The following is a 16684-nucleotide window of genomic DNA, read 5'->3' as shown; positions in this document are numbered from 1 at the left end:
CCACAAATAAAGAAGCAAAATTAAATAATCACCAAAATAGAACTCAGCTTACCATGTATGACAGGAAGAAATTACTTTATCACCTGGAAAGTACTCCTTTCCTTTCCATGAACATGGACATTCATCTGCATCTAGGCACACATCCCCGTATTTAACAAGACTATCGAAAAGAGAACAAAAATATATATTCAGCAGAAGTACATGTAGTATCTACATATTTTCCTAAACTTTTAACTTACTGGCATTATAATTATTGTAAAACAAATATTTTAAATATCCTGAAACAGAAAAGGCACAATAATTTCCTTTCACAGGTACCTGAACATTTTGTCTTCAGCACACATCAGCATTTTGGGCACTAGCCCTTTAACCACTACCTATGTAATGACTTATTCACATACAAATTTGTCAGACCTCCTCTAAATTTTACCAAATTACTTGTAACTCAGCCAATTACATTTAACTAAAGCCAAGAGATCTTCCAAGCAATGTGAGAGCCTTCACACTCCTTTGCTCTAGTGGTATGTGCTCTTACTATCAGAAATCAGGGGCTTATTTACACAACAGATGTTAAAATGAGGATTTCTTCTCCTTCTCTTTTCTTCACCTGATTTTAAAAGCTAGAATTTGCTGCATAGTTTTCCTATAGCTGTAGTTACACCTCTTGCTCTGTGAATAATTTAATCAGTATCAAAGGAGCTATGCTGTTTGAACAAAATTAGTTATGTATTTCTGTATGACTGGAAACTTGATGTGAGTGGTCACAAATATAATTTTATTGGCACAAATACCCTCACAGCCTTCAAAGGAGACGTTCATGACAACACAGATAACTTTATGCATAGCTCTTTTCAGTTCAAGATTAATGTTATCAATTTTACTTACAATTGTAACTAAAGTAACAGATAAAAATTTTGAAAAATGTGAAAGGATTCCATTAACACAGAAAGAGCAGATAAATTCTTGCAAGACTAAATAAAGTGCCTAGTCTAAATTTTAAAGCAAAATATTTGTGGCTTCAGAAAAACTGAAATATGCAAGTTAGATAAAGAGAGATCTCAAGCAGATTTTACAAACCAATCTCAGGAAACAGACCAGAAATAGTAATTTCATTTATTTTTAAAGCTATCTTTTCACTGAGCCCAAGAAAGCTGCATTTCTTTCCAAAGACTGATTTGTTTCTTTAAAATATTGTAATACTTTCAGATACACAAATAGATGTCAATATAGGACCTAAAGGTCTAATAACAGATAATAGAACACCTTTAATGACAAATCAATCTGCCAAACGAAAATTGTGAAACATAAACTCTTGATGAGCTACAGCAATGTCTTTCACTCTAACTGTTGCAGCTCCAACCAGTTTTGTGTTCTGTATCCCTTCAATAAAATATCGGAAACTGTAGCAACTATTAGGCCAGTTACATAGTAAAATGATTTCTTATAGGCACCATGCAATCTGCAATTATCCTTCTTTCTAAATGCACAGTTTTGAAATGTATTTGTGTTGGGAAATAAACAGTCTCTGAAAATGGTACTGCTGGACTGATATTTTTTTCTTTTTCAATGTAAGTCTGTTTAGAATTTCAGTACCTCTCTCCACTACTACACATTATACAGGTTTTCCTGTGTTCTTAATGGTTTTTTGAAGAAAAAGATCTGCTGTTTGTGATATAGCAGTGTAATATGAGCAAGATGCTGCATTATGAACATGAGATTTTAGGTTTAAGCACATTCATGACAGTGCGATTAAACTATATTGGTTCCCTACTATCCAAAAGGAAAGACTTCATCATTGCATTTATCATGGACCATTCTATTTACTCATATTAGTGAACTATTTGTGTACTATGACTCTTCTTCAATGTCAGATGAAGAAATTTGTCAGATGGAAACTTACAGCTCTGTTGCTGCTTTTAATGGGAATGTGCAGACATCATAAAACCCCATCCCCCATTAAACTGAAAAACTGACATTTTCCCTTAGGATATGTGAAGAGCTCTCTGTAACCCTTACTTATTTCAAAAAATGTCCTGTCACTGAAATTCCTACTGGTTTAAAGCTGCTCAGAATTGCACAGGGTACATTCAGGTGCACATAGCATCACATTGACAAGGTAACACTAAATGCAGTATTTTTCCTTCTGTTGTGACTCTGATTGAAACAAGTGATAACAGTTTTCTCTGTTGTAAAACCAAGCAAATGGATAGATTTCAATGATCTAAGGATTTACCACAAATACCCTACAGAGAAACCTTGCACAGCTCCTCTTTGAAGTATCAGACATTTTTCTTGACACTTTTACTTACTGTACAACCTACAATGAATAACAAAGATACATGTATAGCTATCACACTCACCACACTTCACTATCACACCATGCCAAATATTCAGTTTCAGAATTAGTTCATTATTATCATTATTTCTGTCAGAAAAAGAAGGTTGGAAGTAGGGACCTCAATCATCCTTCTTTCAGTCTCATCAGGGCTTTAAGATAGGGGCCATCTCAGAGAGCACCTGTAGCGCGCTCAGCTGCATAAGGAAGTGGTACACACTGCATTGCCATCATGCAGCACATGTCCCAAGGCAAGACTGAAGGAAAGGAAGCATGAGGTTTGTACTTTGTCTCAGGCTATTTGTCAAACAATAAGTCTCTGGAGTGTCACAGTATTTGTGTGATGTTTGATACATCTACATGTCATCTCAGCTGTATGTCATATCTACGAATGTTACTTCAGGGCTAAGATTCAATTTTTTCAAAGTTCAAATATTTTTAATTAAGTACATTGGATTAAAACCTCTCTACATGCCCTCAAGTAGTATAATTTCCTTCAATAATAGCATGTGTGCAAATCAGTGCCAGAAATCATGCAAAGGAGTCCATGGGAAAGTGAGATAAAAAAAAAAGCGCCATTTGTGAATGGCCAATAGGATACTACTTGCTGTTCCTGATCTACCACCACTGGTTCTTCTGAAAAGAATTGTACACTTGGTGGGGATTAACATATATTAAGATATTATTCTGGTGAATTCATATGTAATTGCAGATAGACATCGACATATATTCCTGGTCTCTGGATTCTTAATCTGCAGGAAAAAAAAATCACAGAATTAGGATCACAGAATGGTCAAGGTTGAAAAGGACCTCCAGAAATCACTTAGTCCAACTCCCTGTTAAAGTAAGTTCACCTCAATCAGGTGACACAGGAACATGTCCAGGCAGGTTTTGAAAACCTCCAGAGAAGGAGACTCCACACTCTCTCAGGGCTCCTTCACCCTCACAGGAAGGCTTTTCCTTATGTTCAAGTGGAACTTCCTGTGCTCCAACTTGTGTCCATTACCTCTTTTCCTGACACTGAGCACTACAGAAAAAAACTCTCTACAGACATCCTTTAGGTATTTATAAGTGTTGATAAGATCCCCCTCCTAAGTCTTCTCCAGGCTAAACAGCCTCAGGTGTCATAACCTTTCCTCAGAAGAGAGATGTTCCAGTTCCCTGATCATCTTGGTAGCCGTCCACTGGGATCTCTCCAAAAGTTCTCTGTCACTCTTTCACTTGGGACCCCAAATCTGGACACAATACTCAGATATGGCTTCACCAGGACAGCGTAGGAGGAGAGGATAACTTCCCTTGACCTACTGGCCACACTCTCCTGATGCACTTCAAGATACCATAAGATGATAACCTATGTTCCAGGTGACTAAGAGTTCTATAACAGAAGCAATTTTCAACATGGAATATGATTTAACTAGGGCTCAGTGGACTTCCTCATAATTCCAGTAAATAATACCACTAGTTTTTGAGAGTAAGATAAATATCTGCTTGAATTGTAATGGAGCTTAAAAACAAAGCAAAATAAAATAAAAAAGATAGCTTGACAGATTCAAGATCCTCAGCTCTCAAAGAAATCTACACCAGGGGTATTTTACGATGCATTTCTTTCTGATTTAAATTAACTAGCTTAAATAGATAATGCATTTGTGTACAAAAAGACAAATGTAACAATGTCTTCCTTTCACACCGACAGAAAGTTCAATGATTTTCTTCTTAAAAACATGTGGAAAAATGGAAGATAAAATGAAAAGGTGCTTAAGAATCTGAATGTTACACCAGTGAAGTTTTACTGTGATCTGAATACAAGTATAGAAAAAGACCTATTTGCAAGATCTATATGTAAACTCGAAAGTAGGATACCAAAAGGGTTTTGGAAGTATTGCAAAAGAAAACGAGGAGCCCTGAAATCTATCAGAGAGAGAAGTCTGCAAAAAAAAAAAAAAAGGATTGAGAAGAGCTGGGTTATCTTGTTATGGCACTGTGCTAGAAGTGCATTTACTCTTTGGAAATGAGCTTCAGTCCAATACCTTTAGCATGCTGAAACTTTAGTTATCAGAAATAGAAATGAGCATAAAACCCAGCATGAATAAATATCAGTTTCTGAAGTACTCAAACACTGGAACATCAATGCAGTCTTTGAAACACAAATGTATTTTTGTGAAGAAACAGTAGAGTGTGTAGCCATAATGGCAGCCCTCAAGGCAGGTAATCCTCATTTACCTGGAAAACATTAAATCTTCCTAACAGACCTCAATAAAACTCTGCTTAAATCTGCTTAAAAATATCTAGCATGACAACAGAAGAAGGGCCATCCAAAAGAAAGGTTTGAACAGAATATTTCCTTCTATTTTCATGTTAATAAATACTGAGCTTTACTCAAACTGAGAAGCAGTGGGACTTTTGAAAAAGGATGCTAAACACAAAGGAAAATAACAGGGCTTTGAACTCATCTAAGGAAACATATTTTAAGACTTGACACATTCAGTGTAATGACTTCTAGTAAAAGAATCTGAATTGCACTCTTCCACCATTATTAGGTTTCTTTGTCCATAGACACTGCTCTAGGATAATGAAACTGGTTTCTTTGTGTAAATTAGAAAGTGATGAATTTTCTTTTTTTAAGGAAATCTTTCAAGAATGTGTTTAAGCTTCTTACATGTTATTTGATATAGTACAGTAACACAGAAATACAGTGATAATTTAGAAATGTCTGGAGGAAAAACCTGGCACAATATTCTTTTTTTTAGTTACAAAACTCCATTACAATCACTGGATACCACAGTTTCAGTTTACTATCTTTGTAAAAAAAACAAAAAAAAGGTCCAATGAATCACACTGATACAACTGCTACTTCGCAGATCTACCTATTCTGTGTTTAATTTCCATTTCATGAAAGTTCCACTAGAATGTACTCTAAGCACAACAAAGAAGGAACACCAGAACTAGCTGAAGTATCTGAAAGAACATCTCAGACTCTCCGGATACTAGAAAAATAGACTGCAAAGTATTGTCCTCTTAAAATCTTAACATCACTTTCTGTAAAAACAGGTTCTTTCCCTCTTCTGTATTAAGGATCTTTCATTGTATCACTGAAGAACCATCCCATTGAAGAGACTGGAAAGATTCTTCCCTCTGAAAAGATGTAACTTCCTGTACAGGCTTTTAAACATGACACATACACTTTTCTACACATTCAAATAATAGGTTAGAGATCTGAAAAACAAAAATTGTGTAGGCAAACATGACCCTGCTGTAGTACAGAAATTAGATCAAATAAATTTGATGCCCTTTCTATGTTCCTGATAGTTTGTTTTTATTATTCTGAGGTATTACACCTTTGGCTTCACTTATGTCTTGGATCACCATTTCTTATGCCTTCAACAGCCCCTACTGTTGTGTGTTAAACCTTCACAAGTTGGATGCTCACTCCTTGCAACCACAAATTCTCCAAGTAGAAATGTGGTATATCCTCAGTTAATTAATTACCCTATCACTACCAAAGGTAGTGACCTACATTTGTGCACCAGAGAATGTCTGTACTCACCCCGGTGGGCAGACACAACCTGAAACGCAAGGAAGGTGTGCTGAGAAAGTCACGTTTAGCAGTTGATTTTCACAAGTTCTCTCTCTACTGAGTTCAGGATCAACTTGTGGATTACTGCAGTTAATATAAATCTGTCCAACTGGGCAGTTCTGTGCTGAAGGGAAAGAAAATGACAAACACATTATTCTTCACACCTGAAATTTTTATTCCAGAAAGGTGTGCAAAAGACTTAGATTGAGAATATGTAACACAAGTGTAACATCCAGTAATACCAGTAACCTTTGATTGGTTGTGTCTCCTGAGTGTAGTTAACTTCATAGAACTCCCATAAACATCATAAAAAATATGGAAATGAATGTATTTGTTTAGTAAGGGACGTGACTTTCTAAACCGTTATTCAGGAGTCAGTGCTTCAAAACAGAAATGCAAGGTACTACCAACAGAGAAACAGAAATCAACAGAAAGCAAAAAATATCAAGAAAAGGTCTGAGAGGTAAATGTGACTTTCTGTGCTGGAGCCACTGACTATGAACAAAGACATTCTATTGCACAATCACTTTGGGTTGTGCTGAGCATGACATGTACATTTAGCAGAAATGCCCAGAGTGGTGGTAGTGTTATAAAGTGGTTTTGGTTGGTTGCTGGGATTTGTTCTATTGATTCTTTAGGGAGAGAGGTTCTGGATATTTGTCAAATCAATATAACTGGTACCTTCAAGTGCACAGGGAAGAAATAGAAAGTCTTTCTCACGGAAGTAAAAGAAACATAACAACAGTATGGAGCATAATCATAATACTCGATGACGCATAAAATATACTGTAATACAAAAAGCATTTGTTACATTATTTTATTAAAGTGTGACAAAAGAAATATTTTTTTGTATTTCTATTGCTGAGGGTTTGTGGAGATAAAGAAAAAATACCCAAGAAAAATTACTGCCAATGTTCAGTTGTTACAACTGTTTTTTGTGGCACAAAGCTAACTATTGTCTGTCCTACTGAACTTCTGCTCTTTGTCATGCAGCAATCAAAACAAAAAAATTACTATTTGAAAACACTAATGCTCAGATTTCAGAGTATGTTAGACCATTGTGTTGCTGCTTTGCACCAGCCTTTCCTTCAATCACATAAATATATAATCCCTAAATTACAGGTCCCTTCCCACAAGTTAATCATATTGCACAATCTTCTACTACAGATCAGGGCTTCCACAGAGACTGAAGGATACATATTCACTGGACTTGAAGTATCTTTTCTCTCTCTTCACTCACCTATTACGTTGTTATCACAATTCATTACTCCATCCCTGCAATGGCTGTAATAAAAATACATGAAGATGTAATGAAAACCAGGAAGATCTAAAATATTAATGTTTCTATTTAATAATGGAGCATGCAGTATGCGTCAATAGAAAATAACTTTATAAATGTTTGCATTAAACAGTAGAACTGTGGATAAAGTGTACATTGCCTTAACACAAAGAATATTAATCACACTTCAGACTTTTGCTTTCTGCAGAACATTACTATGAGGTAAAATGGCTGGTCTGACATAAAAAGACAGACAGGAATACACCACTATACTTCTCCAAAAGATATCAGTGCAGTAAGATTTAAAAAGTCCTGTATGTAACAGAAACGTTACTATCTAAAACAAATATACAAAGAGCAACAGCAACAGAATGAAATCCTAAATACACATCATACATACAGGTTACAGCAAGCTCTGGGTCTGTACTGTATGAACATTCTTAACGCTATTATGAATGCTCCCTTTCTCTCACCATCAGCTTAGAACTCTGCTGAAAAGCAAGCTATTAGTTTATTTGAAAATCTTGATAATATCAACAGTTCTTGATGATACCAACAGGCAGCCCACAGCTGAAGATAAAATGCCAATGCTGAATATTGTATCATCACAAGCTATTGTGACTGCAATAATTTGTTTTACCAGAGGAACATGATATTGATTTGTCTTTTCTTAACTGCTCCTAAGATATATTGTGAACAAACTATCCATCTGAAAACATCTCATAATAAGGGCAGGGAGCTGCTTGAGAGAGTTCAGTGTGGGGTCACAAAGATGATTAAGGGAGTGGAGCATCTCCCTTATGATGAAAGGCTGAGGGAGCTGGGGCTCTTTAGCTTGAAGGAGATTGAGGTGTGACCTCATTAACATTTACAAATACATGAAGGGTGGGTGTCAGGAGGATGGAGTCAGGATCACGCTGTCTCAATTTTGTTTCAGGAATATGGTAGGAAACTGGAGTTACTGTGACTATTATCAGAACCAAATGAAACTATAATTTATAATCAGAATCTAAAAAAAAAAAAATCTAAAAGCTCTATGCAAATCAAGATTCAAAATTTAAAAAATTAGGTATAGTGTATCATAAAGGTTATAGTATGTATATCCATTAACATAATGCAAAATTGCACAGACGGGAACAGATACATTTCCTCTATGTAACAGTTCAGCAAAGAAACAAGCAAACCACGTAAAACTAACCCAAACAAGATACTGTATGTAGGGAACTACTGAGCAACATAGCACTGTCTACTCTTGTCTAATTCCAGCCAAAATAGTCCAGTGGTTTTATAAAAAGGTAGGAGATCTGATAGCAATTTATTGTCAGGGAAAAATGCAGCAGCACTGGCTACATTTCATGACCTGTGCTTCACAAGAGAACCTGAGCCCATGAACCCCAGCCATATTCTTCTATTCTTTTGCAATGGCTCAGAAGTCCTCAGTACATCTACTGCTAAGCAGCACATTCAGAAACAAATTCTCTATGTGCTACAGCTACTCTGCTGTCATGTCTGGAGTTATCAATGTACCCCAAAGCACTGCAGGAAAAGTGCTAAAGGACAACAGTATAACTCAGCCAATAGGCAAATTGGTACCAAAGGGAACTGCTAGGGAGGCAACACAAATGCTAACATAACTTTGCTATCTCAATTAAAACATTTTAATGAACTACTCGAAAACAACAGAGCAGAAAGGCTACTCCATAGATAAACACAGGAAGAAATTCCTCTCTGAAAGTGGAAGTTCCAAATAGGAAGTGATAGAGAAGAAAAAGGATAAATTAGCATCATACAAATTATATTGTTTCTAATAAAAACAGTGACAGACCAAAAAGCCAATACATTGTGTGGGTTTTTTTCCAGTTCATCTACACATACAATCTCACATGATTTCTAATGTATTACTTGGTGCATGGCAATTTAGGAGCTGACAATCTGCACCTCCATGGTTGAAAACCTTTCCTCTTAAGAGATGTTACAGTCTTGTTAAAATGTGTCAAGCAAAAGTGTTGACTAAATGGGAGACAGAGATCTCCTGTTTTATCTTAAAAAGTAGTAGTTGTAAACTACTACTTGTATTTTATTTAATACATACACATGAACTATAAGCTGACAAATCCCAAATGACTCCACTGAAATCAACAGAAAGATGATTTGAACTCATAGTCACTTCTAAAAAATGACACACCAGTAGTGTGTGCATTCAGTCATATAACTATCATAGTGCTTGGCATCATTAGATAACTAGACCCTTGAAGAGGAAGATGAAAGGAAACAAATCAAAAAAGCAGTCCCTTCCCATGACCACCAGTGCTGTCTGGCACAAGGTCTGCAAACAAAAATTTCCAGGAAGGAAGGCAACAGTGCACTTGGACTTTTCACTGCCTCACATGTAGAATGGTTTACATGGTACTCTCCAGGGAATCTGCCAAAGGTCAAGATGAGCTAACCTGATAATTAAGATTTAGATTTATAATGCGCAGCATTTATGAACACTAGACCACTGACAAGAGGGAGAGTGAGAGCAAGTGTGTATGTTTAAGTGGCCCCACTTTAATAGGTGTCTGACAATATTAATCCTCCTTTAGGCCTTTACAACAAACCAAAGTATCACTGAGCTATCACAGACATGATTTGGCCGGTTCTGCTTTTAATGAAGCACAGTAACAACTGATATAGGCAGTGAGAGCTCAAACAATTCATCAAGAAAATGAATTCTGAAAGATTGTTTTTACAAAACTTGGTGTTAACCTTCTCCAGACAGAACTAACTGTTGAAAAAGACGTATCTGGAAGCAGCCAGAATAGTTTAAAAAGTTTTCTTCCTTAATATCATGACTGTAATTGACAGAAATGTAAAAGCAAGAGGACAAGAACAAATACCAAATGTGAGGAACGATAATAAAGATGGTTCTTTACATTTGGCTGCAATTTACAGTTATTTGTGTTGTTAGTTGATAAAGCCATAATTGCTCATTTACACTGATTCTACACTAGTGGAAGACAGAATCTTAATGATTCTTCATAAACAGATTTACAATCTGGTATAGGAAAGGAGAATAACAATGAAGGTCTCACTGAACAGACGAGTGGACAGTCAGGAAATGTCTGGGATTTTCTAGAGGTCTCCACATTAGTCTACATTATTATAGTGGCTTTTCTCTCTGCTTTTCAGTTCAGCATATTGGTTTATAAGCATAGCAGCCTGCAAAACCCAAGTTATAAAGCAGCTCTGTCCAAGAATACATAGAAAACCAATGTAGGTTTGTTTATTCTGTATGTGTCATTAAAAAAAATACCAAGACCAACAACAGAAACAACAATAAAAATCTGTAAGCCAACAGGCTAGCCAGAAAGTCATGACAGAGCTCTTAATCGAGACATGGTTAAGTCATGTGAAAAACAGTTTGGTATCTTACCATTTGCCCAAAGATGTCATAACATTTTCTCCAGGAGGATAGTCAATTCCTTGAAAAAAACATGGACACTCATTCCTGGAGTAGAAGAAAAACATTTAACTGGGATTAACTCAAATTCAAGGAAGAAAAAAAATCTTCCATTCACATAATTGCTGTTCAAATTTCAGTCAGCTGCTTTGGTGATTTTTGTGAAGCTTTTTGGCTGGGTGGGTGAGGACTGTTGTGGTTTGCTTTTTTTTTTTTTTGTGTATACAAGAAATTTATCTCAATACTGCCATATAACTCAGGTGCATTCCAAATCAAGTCAGTAACAAAGCAGAACCTCTACATAACAACAGACATCTTTTGTATCTCTTATATGCCCAGAACCAGATAATATATAACTAGCTTAGGCAAAATTGGATGAGTGTCCACACTATAAAATAACTATTTTTGATCACCATACAGGTTCTGTATAATTTTAAGATCCCACCAAGTTTATGGATGCATAATATCTAGTAGGTTACATATTTATTAGCTTTTCACTCTGACTTGCAAATGCAGTAGTCTAAAACAATGACTGTCAGGATTGCAACTTTACCTACCTCTGCACGCATTGTTCAGTCTTGGAATTCAAATACATTCCAGAGGGACAAGCACAGCCTTCAGCACAATCACTGCTGCATTTCTCTGGCACAGACAGTGCTTGGCAGGTTCTGCCACAGGTAGACACACAAGTACTATACTCCTTTGTATCTTCACATGAAAGAGCTGTCCAAATGAAACAAATCTCTCAAATTACAGTGTAAGAGACTCAAGCACCTCCCAACAGTTTTCTGATAAACATCTCTAGTCTTTAATTCCCAATCACATTAAATTCCACTAAAATTGCAATCTTGGCACTATGCTGTGTAAACTACACAGATGTAAATCCACAGTAATAACAAGTACAATGAAGTCTGCACAGTTAATCCAGATTTACACGGGGAAAACTAAACAGTTGAAACTTTTTTTCCTCTAACTCTGAAGATAGTTGGCACTTGTGCATGGGCTTTGGGAAATGCATAGCATCTTAAAGAAAACATTAAGAGAACAAACAAATTGTATATACTTTGCAGATGTTGTACAATACCACGGTAAATTTTCTTATATTTCCTCGAAATTTCTACTTAGACAAAAAGGAGTAGAAGTTCTTGAAATACTAAAAATATTCACAGATTTAAAACCCTACATGCACGACTTCTTAAACATAGTCTAATAAAACTATACTTGCTTCTAGAAAATAACTATAAAATTATTTGAATTATTCACTCAGTCATAGTGGACACAGCCATTTGTTTCATAATGGCTGCAAACAAGACAATCTTTTCAGATACACATAAAGATACTCTAGCTTGAGATTATTAAACTGGACTATCTTTATCATGCATTACAACATGTGATGTGATGAAAACTACCAGATGTTAAATTTGTGAATATTTCAGTCTTGTTTATGGAGCCAAATTTACTGAAATATCAGGGGTATTAGTTTAGGGTTTATAGAGTTTCCAATTCTCTAATTTTAAAAGTTGTATGTGAGGGTACTATATGTCCTATCAACAGCTTTTGCATCACTAAAAGTTTGTATAAACTAAAGAATTTAATAATATTATCCCACATCTGTACTTCCAAGGCTTTGTAGAGATGTCAGACATCACCTGTGGCTGTCTCTACGCTATTTATGTTCTTCTATTAAATACAAAAAACACCAATTTTCTACAGTTATTTCAGCACTCGGAGTTTCAGAATCACTGGCATTAAGAGAATAAGCTAAGAGATTGTCAGACAGGAGAAGTTGACAATAATCCAGCTAAAACTGTGAAATGCATCACCATTATTTTTCACCTTACTCATTTAAAGGATTAGATAATTCTAGCATCTATGAGGAAAAGAACAATCTACTTATGCACCTCATGAATAATATTAACATGAGCGTGAGATATGAAAAGCCATAAGAGATACAGACATATTTTTAATTCTTTAGACATCTGAAGCCCTCAAATTACTTAACAAAAATAATCTTTGCACTGTTTGTTAAGGCAAAAGAACTAAAGAAAGAGAACTATAAGTATCAATCCTCTAAAAACATTAATACTAATTCTGTCTTGACAAAAAAAGAATCTTGTCCAGTACACAAAAAAATTGGTCAAAAATTAATCCCCTTCTCATTTAAAAGATGAAATTAATTTTATTTTATGGTTGTCATTCTAAAGTCCCCAAACAGTACTGATTCGAGATTAGAAGTGAAAGGTAACTCACCGCAGTCTGGGACAGCTCCTCTGAAATCTATTACAACTCCAAATCTTTGGCAATGATGAGAATAATGGGCCAGAGCAGAGCAAAAACAAATCTGTCCACATTTGCAAGTGTCTCTTCTGCACTGCTCAAAATAGGGAACAGGACTCAAATAGGGGTAGCATGGAGCAAAAAGTTCTTTCGTAAGGATGCTACAAGCTTCCGCTGCATAAGAGGCTATAAAAATAACAGATTAGACACTGTTTCAATGAGGAAGCTTAAAAAGACTTGGAATAAACAGTGTCTTTATACAATGCAACTGATCATGGTTATATATTATTGCCATATCTTTTTATCTTTGATATTTATGCAACTGTATGGAAGGATAGAAAGGAAGTTAGTTGCTCATAGTTCTGAACTTGTTCTGGGAATGATTTTAAGGTATTCGGAAAACTTTACAATACACAGACAGTGCCTACATACAATCTTCCATCTTTAGAATGATTAGTGGATGTGGGTTAGACAATAGATGCTACACGCTACCCAGTGCCCTTCATAAACACACAGGATTACATATCTCTTCAGTTTAAGTCATTTCCAGTAGCTACTTCAATAGTGCAGTAGTTTAAAGCACCCACTGTTTAAGTTGCACAAGGCTGCAACTACACCCAGAGCTGCTAGCTTGGTGTAGCACTATTGGACAGAAGAACAAAGGCAGTCTCAAATAGTTATGTAAGAAGATCCAAACACAGCACTCATCTGAATATCTTAATTCTGAATGCATTAAATAATTGTGCAATAGTGGTCAAAAGAAATCATACACTGTATTAGTAGATGCAGAAAGTAATAAATTTGTACATGCCACAAAATAAAATATATGCACAAACTAATACATCAAAATTCCTTTTCCAGAATTGCTGACTTCCCGTATAGCCATTTTTTGTACAGCCTTCCTAGAGCCACTTTTTACTACGTTCATGTCTAAACCCATTACCAATAATTCAGCTTCTTAGTGATGCACATTGTATAAATACACCAAAGATATGATGATGCTGTAGCAGGACATATGATCGCTTCCTAGCACTGCTAAAATCATAGGCAAAACCTTCATCAGTATTTTCCCTCTGTATCTTGCCTAAAAGTGTGGAGAGTCCAAGTCAAAAAGTGGTAGGAACTGTGAAACAGATATAACCAATCACCTAAAAAGTTCATCATTATTATATCTGATGATATAATAATCATTATTATCATTGATGATGTCTCAGTGACTATCTGTAGTTCTCGTGGCATCAGCTACTAGCATCTCTGCCCAACTGGATCTTTTCATTTGAATCTAAAAGCTGTCAGAGCACAAGTATCTTTCTCCTACTCATTCTCTTCCATAGCACATAACTAAATCAAACATTTACATTTTTTAATACTTTCAAAAATTAATATTGCAATACTTTTAATCTTCATCTTAATTTACAGCCTCACCAATACCAGACACACTACCAACCTTTAATATATGTCTAACTTAACACATTGAAACTGCAAACCAGAAATTAAAAGGGGGTATTTCAAGCATCTCCACAAATATCACAAAATACTTCAACAGTACACTACATTGTTAGGGCACTGAGCTCAACAAATGCTACCTGTAGGAATTTTTTTTTCAGTGGGTAAGACTGGTTTTTACTTTACCTGATCCAACTAAGAAATTAGCACAAATATAGTAAATAGAAATACAGTTGTCAATAACAATTGACCTTCACTGCCCACCTGCTTGTAGATGAATATCACACGGATCCATTTGCGAACTATCATGCATAATAATGCATGATGATGAAGTTTTCCACGTGTTTCCAAACAGCTCTGGAGTGCTTTCAGTTACTCCAACTGGAGATCTTTTATAAAACAGAAATCAGTCACAAAAGATACAGTGAATATACAGAAGGGTCTCAGTTTTATCACCCCCTTCAGCAAAGCTGATTCAAGCTCCCCGTCCACTGTTCCATACTCTCATGCACTCTCCTGTAAAGCACTGTCAGATTAAGTTTCAGAGCTCTTTCTTTCCAGGCAAAGGCCTAGAAATGAAAAAGAAGATGTGCTCTAGAGCCATTAGATATTTTCTAAGGAAGAATAGATTCATATAGACCAAGTTTCATTTTCACATGAGAAGAGAGCACCACTGTCCCGAAAGTCTGTACTTTCTTATTCATACTTCCTATATTTGAAGTTACAGATTTTCTGTCTGCAAATTGAAACCTAAAATATATCTCAGTAATACAAAACTTTAAAAAAATTATTCTTAGTATCTATCCATTCAGCCTCAGTACACATGTGATCTGCCACTAACTGTAGATACTCCTATATTGGCAAATAGAAATCTTGCAGCTATTCATACAAAAAATCATCCTCTGTATTTCCGTTGAAGGTTCCACAAAGGCCCACGGTATCATCTTTCCACCGTTCATCCACTTGAAGGTAAAGTCTTAGTCCTTCTCTGTCATACAGTATCTGTAATCCAATGTGTGTCTTTAGTTGAAGAAATACAGAGGAGAGCTTCCGTATTTCGAATGACTCTGGTGAGGAAGAACAAACACGGTTGAAAGGCAAAGAAAACTTGCTTGTAATTTGTCCGTTTTTTCTTGATATTTCATTGGGTTTGGTCTATATCATTCTAACATAAGTTAATTTTTTTTTCCTATTAAGGCCCTATTCTAACTTAATCTTTGATTTCTCACAGAAGTTTACACTTATTCAGATTTTAAAGAAGAAAAATAACTTATGTCAGTCACCACACTTTAAAAATGCATCCAGAGTTCACAGAAATATTCATAAAGGTTAACTAAAAGTAAATAAATTTAAAGATACAAACACTGCAGACCACTTATTTTAGACAAACTAACACCAGCAATGTGCTTCCTGTGTTAAAACATTTTTGGGAAATTCTGAAAGAGTCAAGGCCCCACGGACACCAAATGTTTTAAAAATTTGCATCTAAATCTCTCATTATAGCTAACATTGAATCTCACAGAACATAACACAATATTCTTATGTAGAATACTTGTATGATATCTTCCAGAGGGAGAGATTTAAATACTCATCAAAGGAAATATAAATAAAATAAATGTTTTGTCTCCAAGTATGTAGCTTATCTGTAAGGGGCAAGAGGGCTCCTTCCACTTAGACTTACTCAGATTGCTTACCAAAATCGGGGGGGGGGGGGGGGGGAAATCACTTGGATTTGTTAGAGGCAGAACATACAGTGTCAACAGAAGAGACACTAGCCCAATACAGCTACTGTATGACTGCAACCATTAGTGTAAAAAGTACATAAGCAGTTAATTTGTGAAACATTCAAAATACCCCAACAATGCTGATATTAACAATATATCACTTCAGTATGTTAGTAATATTGACTGTTAAAACATACATATATGCCATCAAAATAGTTCTTCAGTGCTTGATAGGAGTTTTAAGTTTGTATAATATTCCTTACCATCTGCATAAGGCAGGCTGATTTTGTACTGGTCATATATCAACACATCTCCTGAATGACTCAGAGTCACTTGCCTCCTAGGGTCCTGTTTAAGAATAAGGTTGATTGACTGGATACATGATCCATCCTGGTTCTGCAAGTAAGAGCATAATAGTTTTTAAAAATTACTTCAGTGGGATGAACGTTAAATAAGAGTGCATGTAAAGCCATAGTTGGTGGCAAAATGAAAGTTGCTCAGCTGTATCTTGCTTCTTGGCAGAGTGCACTTGAAAAATATACAAATTTACAGCTAGGTATGATAATTTAGTTTTGTGAATTATTTAACATGTATATTTAAATATAAT

At 35.6% G+C, this 16684-nt stretch overlaps 1 protein-coding gene across 1 annotated transcript in view; it reads right to left on the bottom strand.

The window, feature by feature from the left end:
- OTOG (otogelin) overlaps window positions 1-16684 on the bottom strand; it is a 92849-nt gene that overhangs the window by 56608 nt on the left and 19557 nt on the right. The window contains exons 16-24 of the mRNA XM_061999737.1: window positions 16341-16473; window positions 15243-15420; window positions 14618-14742; window positions 12881-13093; window positions 11188-11353; window positions 10604-10678; window positions 7150-7193; window positions 5880-6033; window positions 53-160 (exon numbers count right to left, since the gene is read on the bottom strand). Coding sequence (XP_061855721.1) covers window positions 53-160; window positions 5880-6033; window positions 7150-7193; window positions 10604-10678; window positions 11188-11353; window positions 12881-13093; window positions 14618-14742; window positions 15243-15420; window positions 16341-16473 — 1196 coding nt within the window. The remainder of the gene's footprint in view (window positions 1-52; window positions 161-5879; window positions 6034-7149; window positions 7194-10603; window positions 10679-11187; window positions 11354-12880; window positions 13094-14617; window positions 14743-15242; window positions 15421-16340; window positions 16474-16684) is intronic.

This window comes from Colius striatus, chromosome 7, assembly GCF_028858725.1.
Source record: "Colius striatus isolate bColStr4 chromosome 7, bColStr4.1.hap1, whole genome shotgun sequence".
Taxonomy (NCBI): Eukaryota; Metazoa; Chordata; class Aves; order Coliiformes; family Coliidae; genus Colius; species Colius striatus.
Note: the sequence above shows the minus strand (reverse complement) of the source record. Positions and strands in the feature narration are given on the sequence as shown.